Source organism: Salmo salar, chromosome ssa08 (genome assembly GCF_905237065.1).
Source record: "Salmo salar chromosome ssa08, Ssal_v3.1, whole genome shotgun sequence".
NCBI lineage: Eukaryota > Metazoa > Chordata > Actinopteri > Salmoniformes > Salmonidae > Salmo > Salmo salar.
In genome coordinates, this window is record NC_059449.1 from 6,642,311 (window position 1) to 6,660,646 (window position 18,336).

General features: G+C 42.3%; 1 protein-coding gene and 2 pseudogenes across 1 annotated transcript in view; 2 read left to right on the plus strand and 1 right to left on the minus strand.

The window, feature by feature from the left end:
• The first annotated feature begins 208 nt into the window (after positions 1 to 208).
• Positions 209 to 2,588, plus strand: LOC123744166 (E3 ubiquitin-protein ligase TRIM47-like; annotated as a pseudogene).
• LOC106609921 (E3 ubiquitin-protein ligase TRIM39-like) lies at positions 2,309 to 4,786 on the plus strand (annotated as a pseudogene).
• Positions 4,787 to 10,137: 5,351 nt separating this feature from the next.
• Positions 10,138 to 18,336, minus strand: part of LOC106609909 (choline transporter-like protein 1) — a 41,074-nt gene continuing 32,875 nt past the window's right edge. The window contains exons 12-16 of the mRNA XM_014208954.2: positions 12,781 to 12,864; positions 12,486 to 12,623; positions 12,078 to 12,314; positions 11,194 to 11,274; positions 10,138 to 11,065 (exon numbers count right to left, since the gene is read on the minus strand). Of these exons, the coding sequence (XP_014064429.1) occupies positions 11,039 to 11,065; positions 11,194 to 11,274; positions 12,078 to 12,314; positions 12,486 to 12,623; positions 12,781 to 12,864 (567 nt within the window). The 3' untranslated portion in view covers positions 10,138 to 11,038. The remainder of the gene's footprint in view (positions 11,066 to 11,193; positions 11,275 to 12,077; positions 12,315 to 12,485; positions 12,624 to 12,780; positions 12,865 to 18,336) is intronic.

The window sequence follows — 18,336 nt, forward strand, 5'->3', positions numbered from 1 at the left end:
AAAACTTTCCATATATCTGCAATAATTCTTTGTTTAACATTTCTGATTCACACTTTTTTTACCTTCCTGTTTAAAGATGTTCAACCTTGTTTGATTTTAGATGGTGAAACAATGTATCAAGATAGAAGAGAGAGATCAGCAACGTGAAGGGTTAATTATGTTACAGAGCACGAGCAGCACTGGGTGGGGAGGAGCATGTTGATGTCAAGTTGCTAAAGTGAAACTTAAGTGGGTAGACGTATAAACCGCAAATGAGCAAACTATCTCAAACACTCTCAAACTCCTCAGAAATCTTTATTAGACAGCTAAGCTGAGTCTCCGGGGCTTTTTTGATACCACAGTCAGAAAGCTCAGAGAGAACCCACACTCTCTCTCACACACAGGTGAGTAGAGATTTACCAGGGCAGGTGAAGATAAATTATATTGTGTAATTATTATATTCTCCTGTTTTCTTTTCTACAGTACCTATGTTAAACTACATTTGGTAAATGTATTAATGTGTACTGAATGTTGTATGGTTAAACAGGATTGGTTTGTATCCCTTAATGCCATGTTGATGGCACTGAAACTATCAAGAGCTGGCTCATTCCAGGAAATCATTTATAGTTCCTCCTTCTCTTTCTAGATATGGCTTCCTCCAGCAGTCTCCTGTCTGAAGAGCAGTTCCTGTGCTCTATCTGTCTGGATGTGTTCGATGAGCCGGTCTCCACTTCGTGTGGACACAACTTCTGCATGACCTGTATAACAAAGTACTGGAATAGCAACAACCTGTGTCAATGTCCACTGTGTAAGGAGAAATTCTCCAGACAAACTAAGCTTTGTGTTAACACAACCTTCAGAGAGGTTATAGAGAATTATAATAGGTTGAGAGACACAGGTAAAGATGAGACCCCTGCCAAACCTGGAAAAGTGCGCTGTGACGTCTGCACTGGGACGAAGCGCAAGGCCCTGAAGTCATGCCAGGTGTGTCTGGCATCTTACTGTGAGACTCCACCTGGAGCCTCATCAGAGAGCCCCAGCCTTCAAGAGACACAAGCTGATCGATCCTGTGGAGAACCTGGAAGACAGGATCTGTAAGAAGCATGACAGACTCCTGAATCTGTTCTGTAGGACTGACCAGACGTGTGTGTGTCAGTTCTGCACTGAAACAGACCACAAGACTCATGACACTGTTCCTATAGAGGAAGAGAGTGGAGAGAGGAAGGTTCAGCTGGGGAAAACTGAGGCAGAACGCATCATCGGGGGCAACTACCTGCCCTCCAGGACACCTACAGTGTCCAATGTCACAGGAAGGCTAAAAAGATCATCAAGGACAACAATCACCCAAGCCACTGCCTGTTCACCATACTATCAACCAGAAGGCAAGGTCAGAAGGCAAGGTCAGAAGGCAAGGTGCATCAAAGCTGGGACCGAGAGACTGAAAAACAGTTTCTATCTCAAGGCCATCAGACTGTTAAATAGCCATCACTAGCACCTTAGAGGCTGCTGCCCTATATACATAGACTTGAAATCACTGGCCACTTTAAAATGGAACACTAGCCACTTTAATAATGTTTACATATTTGCATTACTCATCTCATATGTATATACTGCATTCTATTCTATTCTAATGTATTTTAGTCAATGCTGCTCCGACATTGGTCGTCCAAATATTTATATATTCTTAATTCCTTTACTTTAGATTTGTGTGTTTTGTGTGTATCGTTGTGAAATTGCTAGATCATTCTTTTTAGATATTACTGCACTGTTGGAGCTAGAAACACAAGCATTTCGCTACACCCACAATAACATCTGCTAAACACGTGTATGTGACCAATACAATGTGATTTTGATTTGACTTGACAAACTGGTGGTCGGGTATGAGCGAAAGTGAGTATGTTTAAATGTCTTTTCTGTAATACTTCTTGCTGCTAACGGTCAAATCTTGCCTGGCTACCCAGACCCATTGCCATGGCTAAACGTCACACCCACGAACTTTGTTTCTTATCAATAGAGCAGCGGAAGAATTCTGTGTGAGTCATCAGGCAAGTTCAAATCTACCTAGACTGTGTTTATTTGTTCATCCCCATGAACTTAAATTCTTTTTTTTTATGTCTTTGGAAAACTTTCCATATATCTGCAATAATTCTTTGTTTAACATTTCTGATTCACACTTTTTTTACCTTCCTGTTTAAAGATGTTCAACCTTGTTTGATTTTAGATGGTGAAACAATGTATCAAGATAGAAGAGAGAGATCAGCAACGTGAAGGGTTAATTATGTTACAGAGCACGAGCAGCACTGGGTGGGGAGGAGCATGTTGATGTCAAGTTGCTAAAGTGAAACTTAAGTGGGTAGACGTATAAACCGCAAATGAGCAAACTATCTCAAACACTCTCAAACTCCTCAGAAATCTTTATTAGACAGCTAAGCTGAGTCTCCGGGGCTTTTTTGATACCACAGTCAGAAAGCTCAGAGAGAACCCACACTCTCTCTCACACACAGGTGAGTAGAGATTTACCAGGGCAGGTGAAGATAAATTATATTGTGTAATTATTATATTCTCCTGTTTTCTTTTCTACAGTACCTATGTTAAACTACATTTGGTAAATGTATTAATGTGTACTGAATGTTGTATGGTTAAACAGGATTGGTTTGTATCCCTTAATGCCATGTTGATGGCACTGAAACTATCAAGAGCTGGCTCATTCCAGGAAATCATTTATAGTTCCTCCTTCTCTTTCTAGATATGGCTTCCTCCAGCAGTCTCCTGTCTGAAGAGCAGTTCCTGTGCTCTATCTGTCTGGATGTGTTCGATGAGCCGGTCTCCACTTCGTGTGGACACAACTTCTGCATGACCTGTATAACAAAGTACTGGAATAGCAACAACCTGTGTCAATGTCCACTGTGTAAGGAGAAATTCTCCAGACAAACTAAGCTTTGTGTTAACACAACCTTCAGAGAGGTTATAGAGAATTATAATAGGTTGAGAGACACAGGTAAAGATGAGACCCCTGCCAAACCTGGAAAAGTGCGCTGTGACGTCTGCACTGGGACGAAGCGCAAGGCCCTGAAGTCATGCCAGGTGTGTCTGGCATCTTACTGTGAGACTCACCTGGAGCCTCATCAGAGAGCCCCAGCCTTCAAGAGACACAAGCTGATCGATCCTGTGGAGAACCTGGAAGACAGGATCTGTAAGAAGCATGACAGACTCCTGAATCTGTTCTGTAGGACTGACCAGACGTGTGTGTGTCAGTTCTGCACTGAAACAGACCACAAGACTCATGACACTGTTCCTATAGAGGAAGAGTGTGGAGAGAGGAAGGTTCAGCTGGGGAAAACTGAGGCAGAAGTGCAGCGGATTATCCAGGAGCGACTGCAGAAAGTTAAAGAGATCAAACTCTCAGTACATCTCAGCAAAAGAGAGATGCAGAGAGAGAGATCACAGACAGCGTGCAGGTTTTCACTGCTCTGGTGCGCTCCATTGAGAAAAGCCAGGCAGAGCTAATTGAGGTAATTGAGGAGAAGCAGAAAGCAGTAGAGAGGCAGGCTGAAGGGCTCATTAAAGAACTGGAGCAGGAAATCACTGAGCTAAAGAGGAGAAGCACTGAGCTGAAGCAGCTCTCACACACTGAGAACCACCTCCAACTTCTCCAGGGCTTCTCATCCCTAGTGTGCACCCCTCCACCCACCAAGGACTGGTCTGAGATCAGTGTTCACAGGACTGTGAGGAGAGCTGTGTCTCAGCTGGAGGAGACATTGAATAAAGAGATGGAGAAGCTGCCTGATGTCAAACTGAAGAGGATTCAGCAGTATGCAGTGGATGTGACTCTGGACCCTGATACAGCAAATCTCTTTCTCATCCTGTCAGACAATGGGAAACAAGTGAGAACTGGAACTGAATCTTCCGGACAATCCAAAAAGGTTTGATCGTTTTACCGTTCTCCTTGGAAAGGATGGCTTCTCCTCAGGGAGATTTTACTATGAAGTGACGGTTAAGGGTAAGACTAGGTGGGATTTAGGAGTCGCCAGAGAGTCCACTGACAGGAAGGGGAATATCAGACTGAGCCCCGAACATGGAGTTTGGACTGTGATGCTAAGGGATGGGAATGAGTACACAGCCTGTGCCTCACCGCAAGTCTGTCTCTCCCTGAGCGAGAAGCCCCAGAAGGTGGGGGTGTTTGTGGATTATGAGGAGGGTGTGGTCTCTTTTTATAATGTGGAGGCCAGGTCTCATATCTACTCTTTCACTTGCTGCACCTTTACAGAGAAAATCTACCCATTCTTCAGTCCCTGTAGTGATGATAATGGTAAAAACGCAGCCCCTCTCATCATCTCTCCTGTCAATCACAAACACTGATTAAACAAAGAACTTACTCTTTCTTAAAGCTGCAATATGTCACTTTTTTGGGCGACCCGACCAAATTCACATAGAAATGTGAGTTATAGATCTGTCATTCTCATTCAAAGCAAGTATAAGAAGCGGTAGATCTGTTGTATGTGCATTATTTCTATGCTTCCCGTTATTACATTTCATTTTTGCATCTTTTACTTTTAGGTTTTGTACACCAGCTTCAAACAGCTGAAAATACAATATTTTGGGATGTGGAAAATATATTTCACAGTGGTTTAGATGGTACAATGATTCTCAACACTATACTTGCTTTTTTTGTCAAAAACTGAAATTAGGCGAGCTATTAGAATTTTAGCAACCAGGAAACGGCAGAGTTATTTCTTTATTGTGCATCTTTAAGCTGGTTGTTGATACTGTATAAGTGAATGTGATAAAATACTTACTTTTCCTTTGATCTTGTTGTGGATGTAGGTTATTGTGAAAAAAGGACTTTAAGCTGGTTGTTGATACTGCATAAGTGAATGTGGTAAAGGACATACTCAGCCTTTGAGCTGGTTCCACAGTACTGTACTTCGATAAAAGACATACTTTTCCTTTGAGCTGGCTGTGGATCTAAGACAGTGTGTGATAAGGGAAATAATGTGCCTATAAGCTGGTTGTTGGTTTAGGAAAGTGACTGAAAAGTGACTGAATATGATAAAATACATACTTTCCTTTTGAGCTGTTTGTACAGTCCCTTCAGAAAGTACTCATACCCCTTGACTTATTCCAGATGTTGTTGTGTTACAGCCCGAATTCAAAATATATATTTTTACACACAGTACCCGATAATAACAAAGTAAACATTTTTTAATATATGCTACCATTCAAAAGTTTGTGGTCACTTAGACATGTCCTTGTTTTTGAAAGAAAAACATTTTTTTTTGTCCATTAAAATAACATCAAATTGATCAGAAATACAGTGTAGACATTGTTAATGTTGTAAATGACTATTTTAGCTGGAAATTGTAGATTTTTTATGGAATATCTACATAGGCTTACCGAGGCCCATTATCAACAACCGTCACTCATGTATTCCAATGGCACGTTGTGTTAGCTAATCCAAGCTTATCATTTTAAAAGGCTAATTGATAATTAAAAAACCCTTTTGCAATTATGTTAGCACAGCTTAAAAGGGTTGTTCTGATTAAAGAAGCAATAAAACTGGCCTTCTTTAGACTAGTTGAGTATCTGGAGCATTAGCATTTGTGGGTTCGATTACAGGCTCAAAATGGTCAGAAACAAAGAACTTTCTTCTGAAACTCGTCAGTCTATTCTTGTTCTGAGAAATTAAATCTATTCCATGCGAGAAATTGATCTCGTACAACGCTGTGTACTACTCCATTCACAGAACAGCGCAAACTGGCTGTAACCAGAATAGAAAGAGGAGGCATCGGTGCACAACTGAGCAAGAGGACAAGTACATTAAAGTGTCTAGTTTGCGAAACAGATGCCTCACAAGTCCTCAACTGGCAGTTTCATTAAATAGTATCCGCAAAACACCAGTCTCAACGTCAACAGTGAAGAGGCGACTCTGGGATGCTGGCCTTCTAGGCAGAGTTCCTCTGTCCAGTGTTCTTTTGCCCATCTTAATCTTTTCTTTTTATTGGCCAGTCTGAGATATGGCTTTTTCTTTGCAACTCTGCCTAGAAGGCCAGCTTCCCAGAGTCGCCTCTTCACACTGGCTTCCTTTTAAGGCAAGGGCTGATTTCAAGGTTTTACGGCAGGACCAAATCGGAAAGATAGGTAGGAGCAAGCCCATGTAATGCTCTGTAGGTTAGCATCAATTTTGTACAGAAAGGTAAAGATTTTTGCAATGTTACGTAGATGGAAAAAAGCTGTCCTTGAAACAGTCTTGATATGTTCATCAGAAGAGAGATCAAGGTCCAGAGTAACGGTGAGGTCCTTCACAGTTTTATTTGAGACAACTGTACAACCATCAAGATTAATTGTCAGATTCAACAGAAGATCCCTTTGTTTCTTGGTAACTAGAACTAGCATCTCTGTTTTGTCCGAGTTTAAAAGTAGAACATTTTCCGCCATCCACTTCCTTACATCTGAAACACAGGCTTCCAGGGAGGGCAATTTTGGGGCTTCACCATGTTTCATCGAAATGTACAGCTGTGTGTCGTCCGCATAGCAGTGAAAGTTAACCTGTTGGGGCTAGGGGGCAGTATTTTCACGGCTGGATAAAAAAACGTACCCGATTTAATCTGGTTACTAATCCTACCCAGTAACTAGAATATGCATATACTTATTATATATGGATAGAAAACACCCTAAAGTTTCTAAAACTGTTTGAATGGTGTCTGTGAGTATAACAGAACTCATTTGGCAGGCAAAACCCTGAGACATTTTCTGACAGGAAGTGGATACCTGATGTGTTGAATTACCTTTAAGCCTATGCCATTGAAACACACAGGGGTTGATTAATGTTTTGGCACTTCCTATTGCTTCCACTAGATGTCACCAGCCTTTACAAAGTGTTTTGAGTCTTTTACTGTGAGATCTGACCGAACAAGAGCTTTGGAACGGTGATGGCCGATTAGACTCTGGCGCGAGTTCATGTTGGGTACCCTCGTTCCAATACGTTATAAAAGAGAATGCATTCGTCCACCTTGAATATTATTCATGTTCTGGTTAAAAAAAGGCACTAATGATTTATGCTATACAACGTTTGACATGTTTGAACGAACGTAAATATATTTTTTCCCCTCGTTCATGACGAGAAGTCCGGCTGGCTTAGATCATGTGCTAACAACACGGAGCTTTTTGGACATAAATGATGAGCTTTTTTTGAACAAAACTACATTCGTTATGGACCTGGGATTCCTGGAAGTGACATCTGGTGAAGAGAATCAAAGGTAATGGATTATTTACATAGTATTTTCGATTTTAGATCTCTCCAACATGGCCGTTTGTCTGTATAGCAAAGCGTATTTTTCTGGGCGCAGTGCTCAGATTATTGCAAAGTGTGATTTCCCAGTAAGGTTATTTTTAAATCTGGCAAGTTGATTGCGTTCAAGAGATGTAAATCTATAATTCTTTAAATGACAATATAATATTTTACCAATGTTTTCTAATTTTAATTATTTAATTTGTGGTGCTGACTTGACTGCCGGTTATTGGAGGGAAACGATTTCCTGAACATCAACGCCATAGTAAACCGCTGTTTTTGGATATAAATATGAACTTGATAGAACTAAAAATGCATTTATTGTCTAACATAATGTCCTAGGAGTGTCATCTGATGGAGATTGTTAAAGGTTAGTGCATCATTTTAGCTGGTTTTATGGTTTTGGTGACGCCTGTCTTTGAATTGACAAAACATTACACACAGCTATTGTCAATGTACTCTCCTAACATAATCTAACTTTATGCTTTCGCCGTAAAACCTTTTTGAAATCGGACAACGTGGTTAGATTAAGGAGATGTTTATCTTTCAAAGGGTGTAAGATAGTTGTATGTTTGAAAAATTTGAATTTTGACATTTATTTGGTTTCAAATTTGCCGCTCTTGAAATGCACCTGCTGTTGATAGGGTGCACCACGGGTGGCACGCTAGCGTCCCACATAGCCCCAAGAGGTTAACATTATGTTTCCGAATGACATCACCAAGAGGTAAAATATATAGTGAAAACAATAGTGGTCCTAAAATGGAGCCTTGAGGAACACCGACATTTACAGTTGATTTGTCAGAGGACAAACCATCTACAGAGACAAACTGATATCTTTCCGACAGATAAGATTCTAAACCAGGCCAGAACTTGTCCGTGTAGACCAATTCGGGTTTCCAATCTCTCCAAAAGAATGTGGTGATCGATGGTATCAAAAGCAGCACTAAGGTCTAGGAGTATGAGGACAGATGCAGAGCCTCGGTCTGACGCCATTAAAAGGTAATTTACCACCTTCACAAGTGCAATATCAGTGCTATGACGGGGTCTAAAACCAGACTGAAGTGTTTCGTATACATTGTTTGTCTTCAGGAAGGCAGTGAGTTACTGAGTTTTAGAAACAACTTTTTCTAAAATATTTGATGTCTTCACTATTATTCTATACTATACATGTATTCTAAAATGTAGAAAGTAGTATAATTAAAGAAAACACTTGAATGAGTAGGTGTGTCCAAACGTTTGACTGGTACTGTACTTAACAAAAAAAGTCCCCTTTTCTGGACCCTGTCTTTCAAAGATAATTCGTAAAAATCCAAATAACTTCACAGATCTTCTTTGTAAAGGGTTTAAACACTGTTTCCCATGCTTGTTCAATGAACCATAAACAATTCATGAACATGTACCTGTGGAACGTTTGTTAAGACATTAACAGCTTACAGACGGGAGGCAATTAAGGTCACAGTTATGAAAACTTAGGACACTAAAGAGGCCTTTCTACTGGCTCTGAAAAATACCAAAAGAAAGAGGCCCAGGGTCCCTGCTCATCTGTGTGAATGTGCCTTAGGCATGCTGCAAGGAGGCATGAGGACTGCAGATGTGGCCAGGGCAATAAATTGCAATGTCCGTACTGTGAGACGCCTAAGACAGCGCTACAGGGAGACAAGACGGACAGCTGATCGTCCTCGCAGTGGCAGACCATGTGTAACAACACCTGCACAGGATCAGTACATCCGAACATCACACCTGTGGGACAGGCACAGGATGGCAACAACAACTGCCTGAGTTACACCAGGAACGCACAATCCCTCCATCAGTGCTCAGACTGTCCGCAATAGGCTGAGAGAGGCTGGACTGAGCGCTTGTAGGCCTTGTTGTAAGGCAGGTCCTCATCAGACATCACCGGCAACAACGTCGCCTATGGGCGCAAACCCACCGTCGCTGGACCAGACAGGACTGGCAAAAAGTGCTCTTCACTGACGAGTCGCGGTTTTGTCTCACCAGGGGTGATGGTCGGATTTGCGTTTATCGTTGAAGGAATGAGTGTTACACCGAAACCTGTACTCTGGAGCGGGATCGATTTGGAGGTGGAGGGTCCGTCATGGTCTGGGGCGGTGTGTCACAGCATCATCAGACTGAGCTTGTTGTCATTGCAGGCAATCTCAAAGCTGTGTGTTACAGGGAAGACATCCTCCTCCCTCATGTGGTACCCTTCCTGCAGGCTCATCCTGACTTGACCCTCCAGCATGACAATGCCACCAGCCATACTGCTCGTTCTGTGCATGATTTCCTGCAAGACAGGAATGTCAGTGTTCTGCCATGGCCAGCGAAGAGACCGGATCTCAATCCCATTGAGCATGTCTGGGACCTGTTGGATCGGAAGGGTGAGGGCTAGGGCCATTTCCCCCAGAAATGTCCGGGAACTTGCGGGTGCCTTGGTGGAAGAGTGGGGAAACATCTCACAGCAAGACCTGGCAAATCTGGTGCAGTCCATGAGGATGAGATCCCCTGCAGTACTTAATGCAGCTGGTGGCCACACCAGATACTGACTGTTACTTTGATTTTGACCCACCCTTTTTGACCCACTCATTTATGTTAGTCACATGTCTGTGGAACTTGTTCAGTTTATGTCTCAGTTGTTGAATCTTATGTTCATACAAATATTTACACGTTACGATTGCTGAAAATAAACGCAGTTGACAGTGAGAGGACATTTCTTTTTTTGCTGAGTTTATATATTGTATTTATTATTGGGTATTTTGTTTTAATGTTTCTTCCTGAGTGGATATCTTTATGACATCCAGACACAAACCCATGTCCCTACTAGAACTGATCCACTCTTGCCCACAGCTCTCACAAACACAAGTGGACATTGCTTCTTTTTGTTGTTTTATTTCTCTGCATAAAAATGTTATCCAAAATATTCTGGGATAAAACTCTGTTTGCATGCACGAATAGAGATACAGTAATAGGGAATTGCTTTTTCTATGGATACAGTATTCCAAATTTAATCAGGAGTAATGACTCAACGTTGCCACAATATAGGGATTTTCCATTATGGTAATGCATTGCTTTTGACATAACACAACCTCAGTACTTGTAGGACCTGCATTCAAAATACTATTAACTAATATTAACATCCTTATCATAGTACATAGCACTGGCTATTTCATATTTGATCTACAACAGTAAAATGCTCCATTGGGAGCTGGCTTTTCACTGATCCTGTTAAAAAAATTAATCTAAATGCAGAATTAGTTTTGTCTTCTATTCCATGAAGGAAATCTTTCAACAGGGTCAAAAGACATTGGGGTTGGAGTTTTCCACAGAGAAAAGTGCCTGTTGATCATCTGTTATGCTAGTTATTTGTCACAATCGAATTAGTGCAGCGTAAGTAGAGACCATGATCATCATTACCGCAATGTAAAAAGACATTGATATACAAACACTTGCAGTGTACAATATTAGTAGTTAAAAAATAACAGTGATGACATGCTGCATTTGAATAATCTCTCACACAATACTTCCACACACAAGAAGCTAAACTAAAAAACACCAACGCTACAGCCTGTACAATAGCACAAAACTACACTAACAATATTATTGACGGATGTGCTACAAAAAGACATTGTGCTTTAAAAGAAAACTAAGCTTTCATGTATAGTGTGCCATAAATTAATAAACAGGTTATCAAAAATATTGTCGTCCCTGGGACTGGAGTGATATCCTGGAAACGTTTGGAATGCCTTTTGGTTTCCGTCTTCTGGTTTGGTTTGGTCAAGCAAAAGTCCCTCCTCCATGAGTCTACAACAATAAACAAATGGAGTGTTAATCTTTACTATTGTCTTCATCAGCATCATCATTTTGGGTGTATGACTCTAGATTATGGAAGTAAGTGAATGTATTCTGTTGGAAAAGTTTTGTTAACTCACTATGGGCTTCATCTCACGACTGTCTCCATCTGCCCCGGCCCGATCCCTTCCCGCCATTTTTTTACTGTTTTCTACAAACTCCTAAAGAGAGAGGTAGAAGGAGAAAGAAGAGAGAGGGTGAATGTGTGTGTTGGGTGTTGAGATAACAAGGCGAGTTCGGTGTAATACGTACATAAACACTATTCACCATTTAGAAATGGATTAAAAAGCGGCACTCTGTAAATAACAAAAGGCTACATTCCATTATCCACACTAGCATACCAGTTAGAATGTATTGCCTGATACATTGGAATGTTAGTGTGGATAATGGAACAGAGAGATATGTAAGGCTACGTCCCTATTCTCCACCTTCTACCAAAGAATTGAACAATGGCGGAAACTCCCTCTAGCCAACGATTACAGCAGAGAGGAAAAGGCGACGTGAGGGATAACAGGGCCCAAAATGTGTCTTCTCCAGCAGATGTCGTTTTTAAAAAGTTTTTGTATGGAGGTCAATGAGGGTCAAATTTGTTTAGCAAAAAATGGTATGGTTTAATTACTACATGAGGGTTATCTGATCGAATAGAAGTCTCGTAATGCTTAGGTTGTTTCAGTTGTACTGACATAAGTAGAACACGTGAAATCCTGGCAACTTTGAGAAAAAACACTTTATATCGGAGTTGTGCCTGTTGTTCACACGCATATCTGCCCTCTCATTGGCTAGAATGGTCCCACCAGATCTTGCCACGTCACGATTTCTTTTCATTGTTAGAGCGGCCACTTGAGTATCTGGTCAATATAATGCATTATCTGTGATTACACCAATCCATTGCTTTTAATCCATGACTGGTGGAGAATCGGGACCCAGCCAGTCTCCCACCCAGCCTCGCCTCCCTTCCCCTCACCATGAGGGCTTTGTCCATGTAGAACTCTCGGCCGGGGCTGCCGTCGTTGTGCTTGGTGTCCACGGCGAAGCAGAGGAAGAGCACGTCCACCACAATCTCAAAGACAGACAGGAAGCAGTGGGCCACCAGCCAGGAGAACAGGCAGACGATGAGCAGGGGCAGCACCCACACCGTGTAGTCCTGCTGGTAGTTGAGCGACAGTACACCGACGAATGCTGTGCAGGAGACGATCAGTACCTGGACACACACACACACGCACACACACACACGCACACACACACAGAGGGAAAGATGGAGAAAAATGGGGGTGGGAAAGGGAGAAAAAAGAAAAAGAGAGAGAGGGTGATAGATTGAATAGTATTATTATGCTTGAAAAATCCTAAAATGGCGTCGCTATGTGGCCGTTACCTTTCCCAGGAAGAGGACAAAGTCCCCCACGGTGTTGATGGTGGCCACTCTGAGGGCATTCTCTACCAGGATGACAAAGGCATCGCACGCCGACGTACAGAAACTGGTGCTGTTGATCGCTGTGGCTGTGTACGCGTTCTGTGGTGAAAACAGACAGACAGGAGTATCATCAGTAACAATGTGTTATCTTGGAATGAGTCTCCCTTGTAAAATAGATTGTTGTCAATGATATAATGTGTGTAATAGTGAGAATAATCAACACCTTAGATGACAATCAATCTGATAGGACACTTACTTGATTCAGGTACGTTAGACACTTCTTCAGGCACCACAAGCAGCAGATGCAGGCTTTCAGCATACAGCGAGCACAGGCATTTTCCTACAAACAGAAAACACATTCAGTTTAAGTTCTCCACCCATTGTCTGACTTGACAAACTGGTAATTGGTATAAGTGAAAGAGAGAATGTTTAAGAACACAATCTGGGATATGACTTGCTTCTTAATTAATTGTAAAATCTGCCAAGACTGCCACTATTTTTTCCATCCCAATGTGGAATTGTAAGTGTTGTTGTTGTCTGAAAACCTTCCATACACCTGCAATAGGTATTTATATTTAACATTTCTGATTCACACTTTTTCTACCTAAATCAGTCCCAAAAAAATAGAATACTCCTGTTTAAACTGTTCAACCTTGTTTGATTTTAAAATGGTAAAACAATGTATCAAGAATGAAGACAGAAATCAGCCATGTGAAGGGTTAATTCTGTTCCAGAGCACAGAGCAGCACTGGGTGGGATACACCAACTACTGTATGTTGCACACACGAGTTAACACCCTCAAACTCTTCAGAAAAGTCTCTTCACGATGCTGACTCTCCGGTGTTTTTTTGATACTATAGTCCAGAAAATAAAATCATAGAACACACCCAGACTCTTTTACACAGACAGGTGAGTAGAGATTTACAAGGCTGGGTGAAGAAATGTTACCTGTGTAAAGTTTATGGTAATATCCTGTTTTCTTTATCTACAGTAGCTATGTTTAACTATATTTAGAAAATTGACTCATTTCTACTGTCATTAGAGGAAATAGAAAATTCTCTGTAATATATATATATATATACACTGCTCAAAAAAATAAAGGGAACACTTAAACAACACAATGTAACTCCAAGTCAATCACACTTCTGTGAAATCAAACTGTCCACTTAGGAAGCAACACTGATTGACAATAAATTTCACATGCTGTTGTGCAAATGGAATAGACAACAGGTGGAAATTATAGGCAATTAGCAAGACACCCCCAATAAAGGAGTGGTTCTGCAGGTGGGGACCACAGACCACTTCTCAGTTCCTATGCTTCCTGGCTGATGTTTTGGTCACTTTTGAATGCTGGCGGTGCTTTCACTCTAGTGGTAGCATGAGACGGAGTCTACAACCCACACAAGTGGCTCAGGTAGTGCAGCTCATCCAGGATGGCACATCAATGCGAGCTGTGGCAAGAAGGTTTGCTGTGTCTGTCAGCATAGTGTCCGGAGCATGGAGGCGCTACCAGGAGACAGGCCAGTACATCAGGAGACGTGGAGGAGGCCGTAGGAGGGCAACAACCCAGCAGCAGGACCGCTACCTCCGCCTTTGTGCAAGGAGGAGCAGGAGAAGCACTGCCAGAGCCCTGCAAAATAACCTCCAGCAGGCCACAGATGTGCATGTGTCTGCTCAAACGGTCAGAAACAGACTCCATGAGGGTGGTATGAGGGCCCGACGTCCACAGGTGGGGGTTGTGCTTACAGCCCAACACCGTGCAGGACGTTTGGCATTTGTCAGAGAACACCAAGATTGGCAAATTTGCCACTGGCGCCCTGTGCTCTTCACAGATGAAAGCAGGTTCACACTGAGCACGTGACAGACGTGACAGAGTCTGGAGACGCCGTGGAGAACGTTCTGCTGCCTGCAACATCCTCCAGCAGGACCGATTTGGCGGTGGGTCAGTCATGGTGTGGGGTGGCATTTCTTTGGGGGGACGCACAGCCCTCCATGTGCTCGCCAGAGGTAGCCTGACTGCCATTAGGTCCCGAGATGAGATCCTCAGACCCCTTGTGAGACCATATGCTGGTGCGGATGGCCCTGGGTTCCTCCTAATGCAAGACAATGCTAGACCTCATGTGGCTGGAGTGTGTCAGCAGTTCCTGCAAGAGGAAGGCATTGATGCTATGGACTGGCCCGCCCGTTCCCCAGACCTGAATCCAATTGAGCACATCTGGGACATCATGTCTCGCTCCATCCACCAATGCCACGTTGCACCAGACTGTCCAGGAGTTGGCGGATGCTTTAGTCCAGGTCTGGGAGGAGATCCCTCAGGAGACCATCCGCCACCTCATCAGGAGCATGCCCAGGCGTTGTAGGGAGGTCATACAGGCACGTGGAGGCCACACACACTACCGAGCCTCATTTTGACTTGTTTTAAGGACATTACATCAAAGTTGGATCAGCCTGTAGTGTGGTTTTCCACTTTAATTTTGAGTGTGACTCCAAATCCAGACCTCCATGGGTTGATAAATTGGATTTCCATTGATTATTTTTGTGTGATTTTGTTGTCAGCACATTCAACTATGTAAAGAAAAAAGTATTTAATAATATTATTTCTTTCATTCAGATCTAGGATGTGTTGTTTAAGTTTTCCCTTAATTTTTTTGAGCAGTATATATATATATATATATATATATATATATATATATATATATATATATATGTACAGTTTAAGTCAAAAGTTTACATACACTTAGGTTGGAGTCATTAAAACTCGTTTTTCAACCACTACACAAATTTCTTGTTAACAAACTAAAGTTTTGGCAAGTCGGTTAGGACATCTACTTTGTGCATGACACAAGTCATTTTTCCAACAATTGTTTACAGATTATTTCACTTACAATTCACTGTATCACAATTCCAGTGGGTCAGAAGTTTACATACACTAAGTTGACTGTGCCTTTAAACAGCTTGGAAAATTCCAAAAAAGGATGTCATGACTTTAGAAGCTTCTGATAGGCTAATTGACATCATTTGAGTCAATTGGAGGTGTACCTGTGGATGAAGTTCAAGGCCTACCTTCAAACTCAGTGCCTCTTTGCTTGACATCATGGGAAAATCAAATGAAATCAGCCAAGACCTTAGAACAAAAAATTGTTGACCTCCAAAGGTCTGGTTCATCCTTGGGAGAAAGTTCCAAACACATGAAGGTACCACGTTCATCTATACAAACAATAGCATGCAAGTATAAACACCATGGGACCATGCAGCCGTCACACCGCTCAGGAAGGAGACGCGTTCTGTCTCCTCGAGATGAACGTACTTTGATGCGAAAAGTGCAAATCAATCCCAGAACAACAGAAAAAGGACCTTGTGAAGATGCTGGAGGAAACAGGTACAAAAATATCTATATCCACAGTAAAACGAGTCCTATATCGACATAACCTGAAAGGCCGCTCAGCAAGTTATATCCTGCCTGTTTGGCCCTATCTGGGGGTATCATCGGATGGGGCCACAGTGTCTCCTGACCCCTCCTGTCTCAGCCTCCAGTATTTATGCTGCAGTAGTTTGTGTCGGGGGCCTAGGGTCAGTCTGTTATATCTGGAGTATTTTTCCAGTGTCCTGTGTGAATTTAAGTATGCTCTCTCTAATTCTCTCTTGGGGGACCTGAGCCCTAGGACCATGCCTCAGGCCTACCTGGCATGATGACTCCTTGCTGTCCCCAGTCCACCTGGCTGTGCTGCTGCTCCAGTTTCAACTGTTCTGCCTGTGGCTATGGAACCCTGACCTGTTCACCGGATGTGCTACCTGTCCCAGACCTGCTGATTTCAACTCTCTAGAGACAGCAGGAGCGGTAGAGATACTCTCAATGATCGACTATGAAAAGCCAACTGACATTTACTCCTGAGGTGCTGACCTGTTGCACCCTCGACAACTACTGTGATTATTATTATTTGACCATGCTGGTCATTTATGAACATTTGAACATCTTGGCCATGTTCTGTTATAATCTCCACCCGGCACAGCCAGAAAAGGACTGGCCACCCCTCATAGCCTGGTTCCTCTCTAGGTTTCTTCCTAGGTTTTGGCCTTTCAAGGGAGTTTTTCCTAGCCACCGTGCTCCTACACCTGCATTTCTTGCTGTTTGGGGTTTTAGGCTGGGTTTCTGTACAGCACTTTGAGATATCAGCTGATGTAAGAAGGGCTATATAAATACATTTGATTTGATGGAGAACCTGTCTCTGGACCATGATACAGCACATCCCAGTCTGATCCTGTCTGAAGATGGGAAACAAGTAAGACTTGGAAACACACCACAGAATCTTCCTGACAATCCAAAAAGGTTTGATTATTATGCCATGACCCTTGGAAAGGATGGCTTATCCTCGGGGAGATGTTACTATGGGAATCCCACTCGAGTGGCGACAGAGCCCATTGACAGGAATGGGAAAAATCACACTGAGCCCTCAGAATGGACTCTGGACTGTGTTCCACAGTCCTCCTCTCCCTGAGAGAGAAGCCCCAGAAGGTGAGGTTGTTTGTGGACTATGAGGAGGGTCAGGTCTCCTTTTATGATGTGGAGGTCAGGTCTCATATCTACTCTTCCACTGTCTGCACCTTTACAGAGAAACTCTTTCCATTCTTTGAATCCTGATGGCAAAAACTCAGCCCCTATCATCATCTCTAATGTCAATCACACAGACTGGTTAAACAATGAGGGAACTGTTGTTTTGCAACAGACAATTTACAAGTCATCAAAATTAGTGTATTTAGTCAGATTGACATTTATTTATTTTACCAGGTAAGATGACTGAGAACACATTCTCATTTACAGCAACGACCTGTGGAATAGTTACAGGGGAGAGGAGGGGGATGAATGAGCCAATTGTAAACTGGGGATGATTGGGTGACCATGATGGTGTGAAGGACAGCTTGGGAATTTAGCCAGGACACCAGGGTTAAAACCCCTACGACAAGTGCCATGGGATCTTTAATGACCTCAGAGAGTCAGGACACCTGTTTAACATCCCATCCGAAAGACGGCACCCTACACAGTGTCACTGCCCTGGGGCATTGGGATATTTTTTTTTTTTTAGACCAGAGGAAAGAGTGCCTCCTACTGGCCCTCCAACACCACTTCCAGCAGCATCTGGTCTCTCATCCAGGGACTGACCAGGACCAAACCTGCTTAGCTTCAGAAGCAAGCCAACAGTGGGATGCAGGGAGGTATGCTGCTGGAAAGTCACATGATTAGATTGTTCACAGGTTTCCTCTGAAATGTCATCATCAAATGAAAATGGAAGCTGTTCTGTACATCTTAATATGGATAATAAATGCTTGTATTTACTGGAAATGAAAACTTAACTGGAATTAACTTAAATAAGTAATAAAAGTTATGTTGCTTTGATTATTCATATATACATACAGCACGCCTTCAGAAAATATTCATACCCCTTGACTTACTTCACATTTTGTTGTGTTACAGCCTGAATTGAAATGGATTAAATATATTATTTTGTTCACCCATCTACACACAATTCCCCATAATGCAAAGTGAAAACACGTTCTTAGATTCTTTTGCAAATTTGTTCAAAATGAAATATAGGAATATCTCATTTACATAAGTATTCACGCCCCTTTGCAATGACACTACAAATTGAGCTAAGACGCATCCAATTTCCTTTGATCGTCCTTGAGATGTCACAACAACTTGATTGGACACCTGTGGCTTGTTTGTACATGATTTATAAAGAAACACACCTGTCTATATAAAGGTCCCACAGGTGACAGGGCATGTCGGAGCAGAAACAACAGTAAACCATGAAGT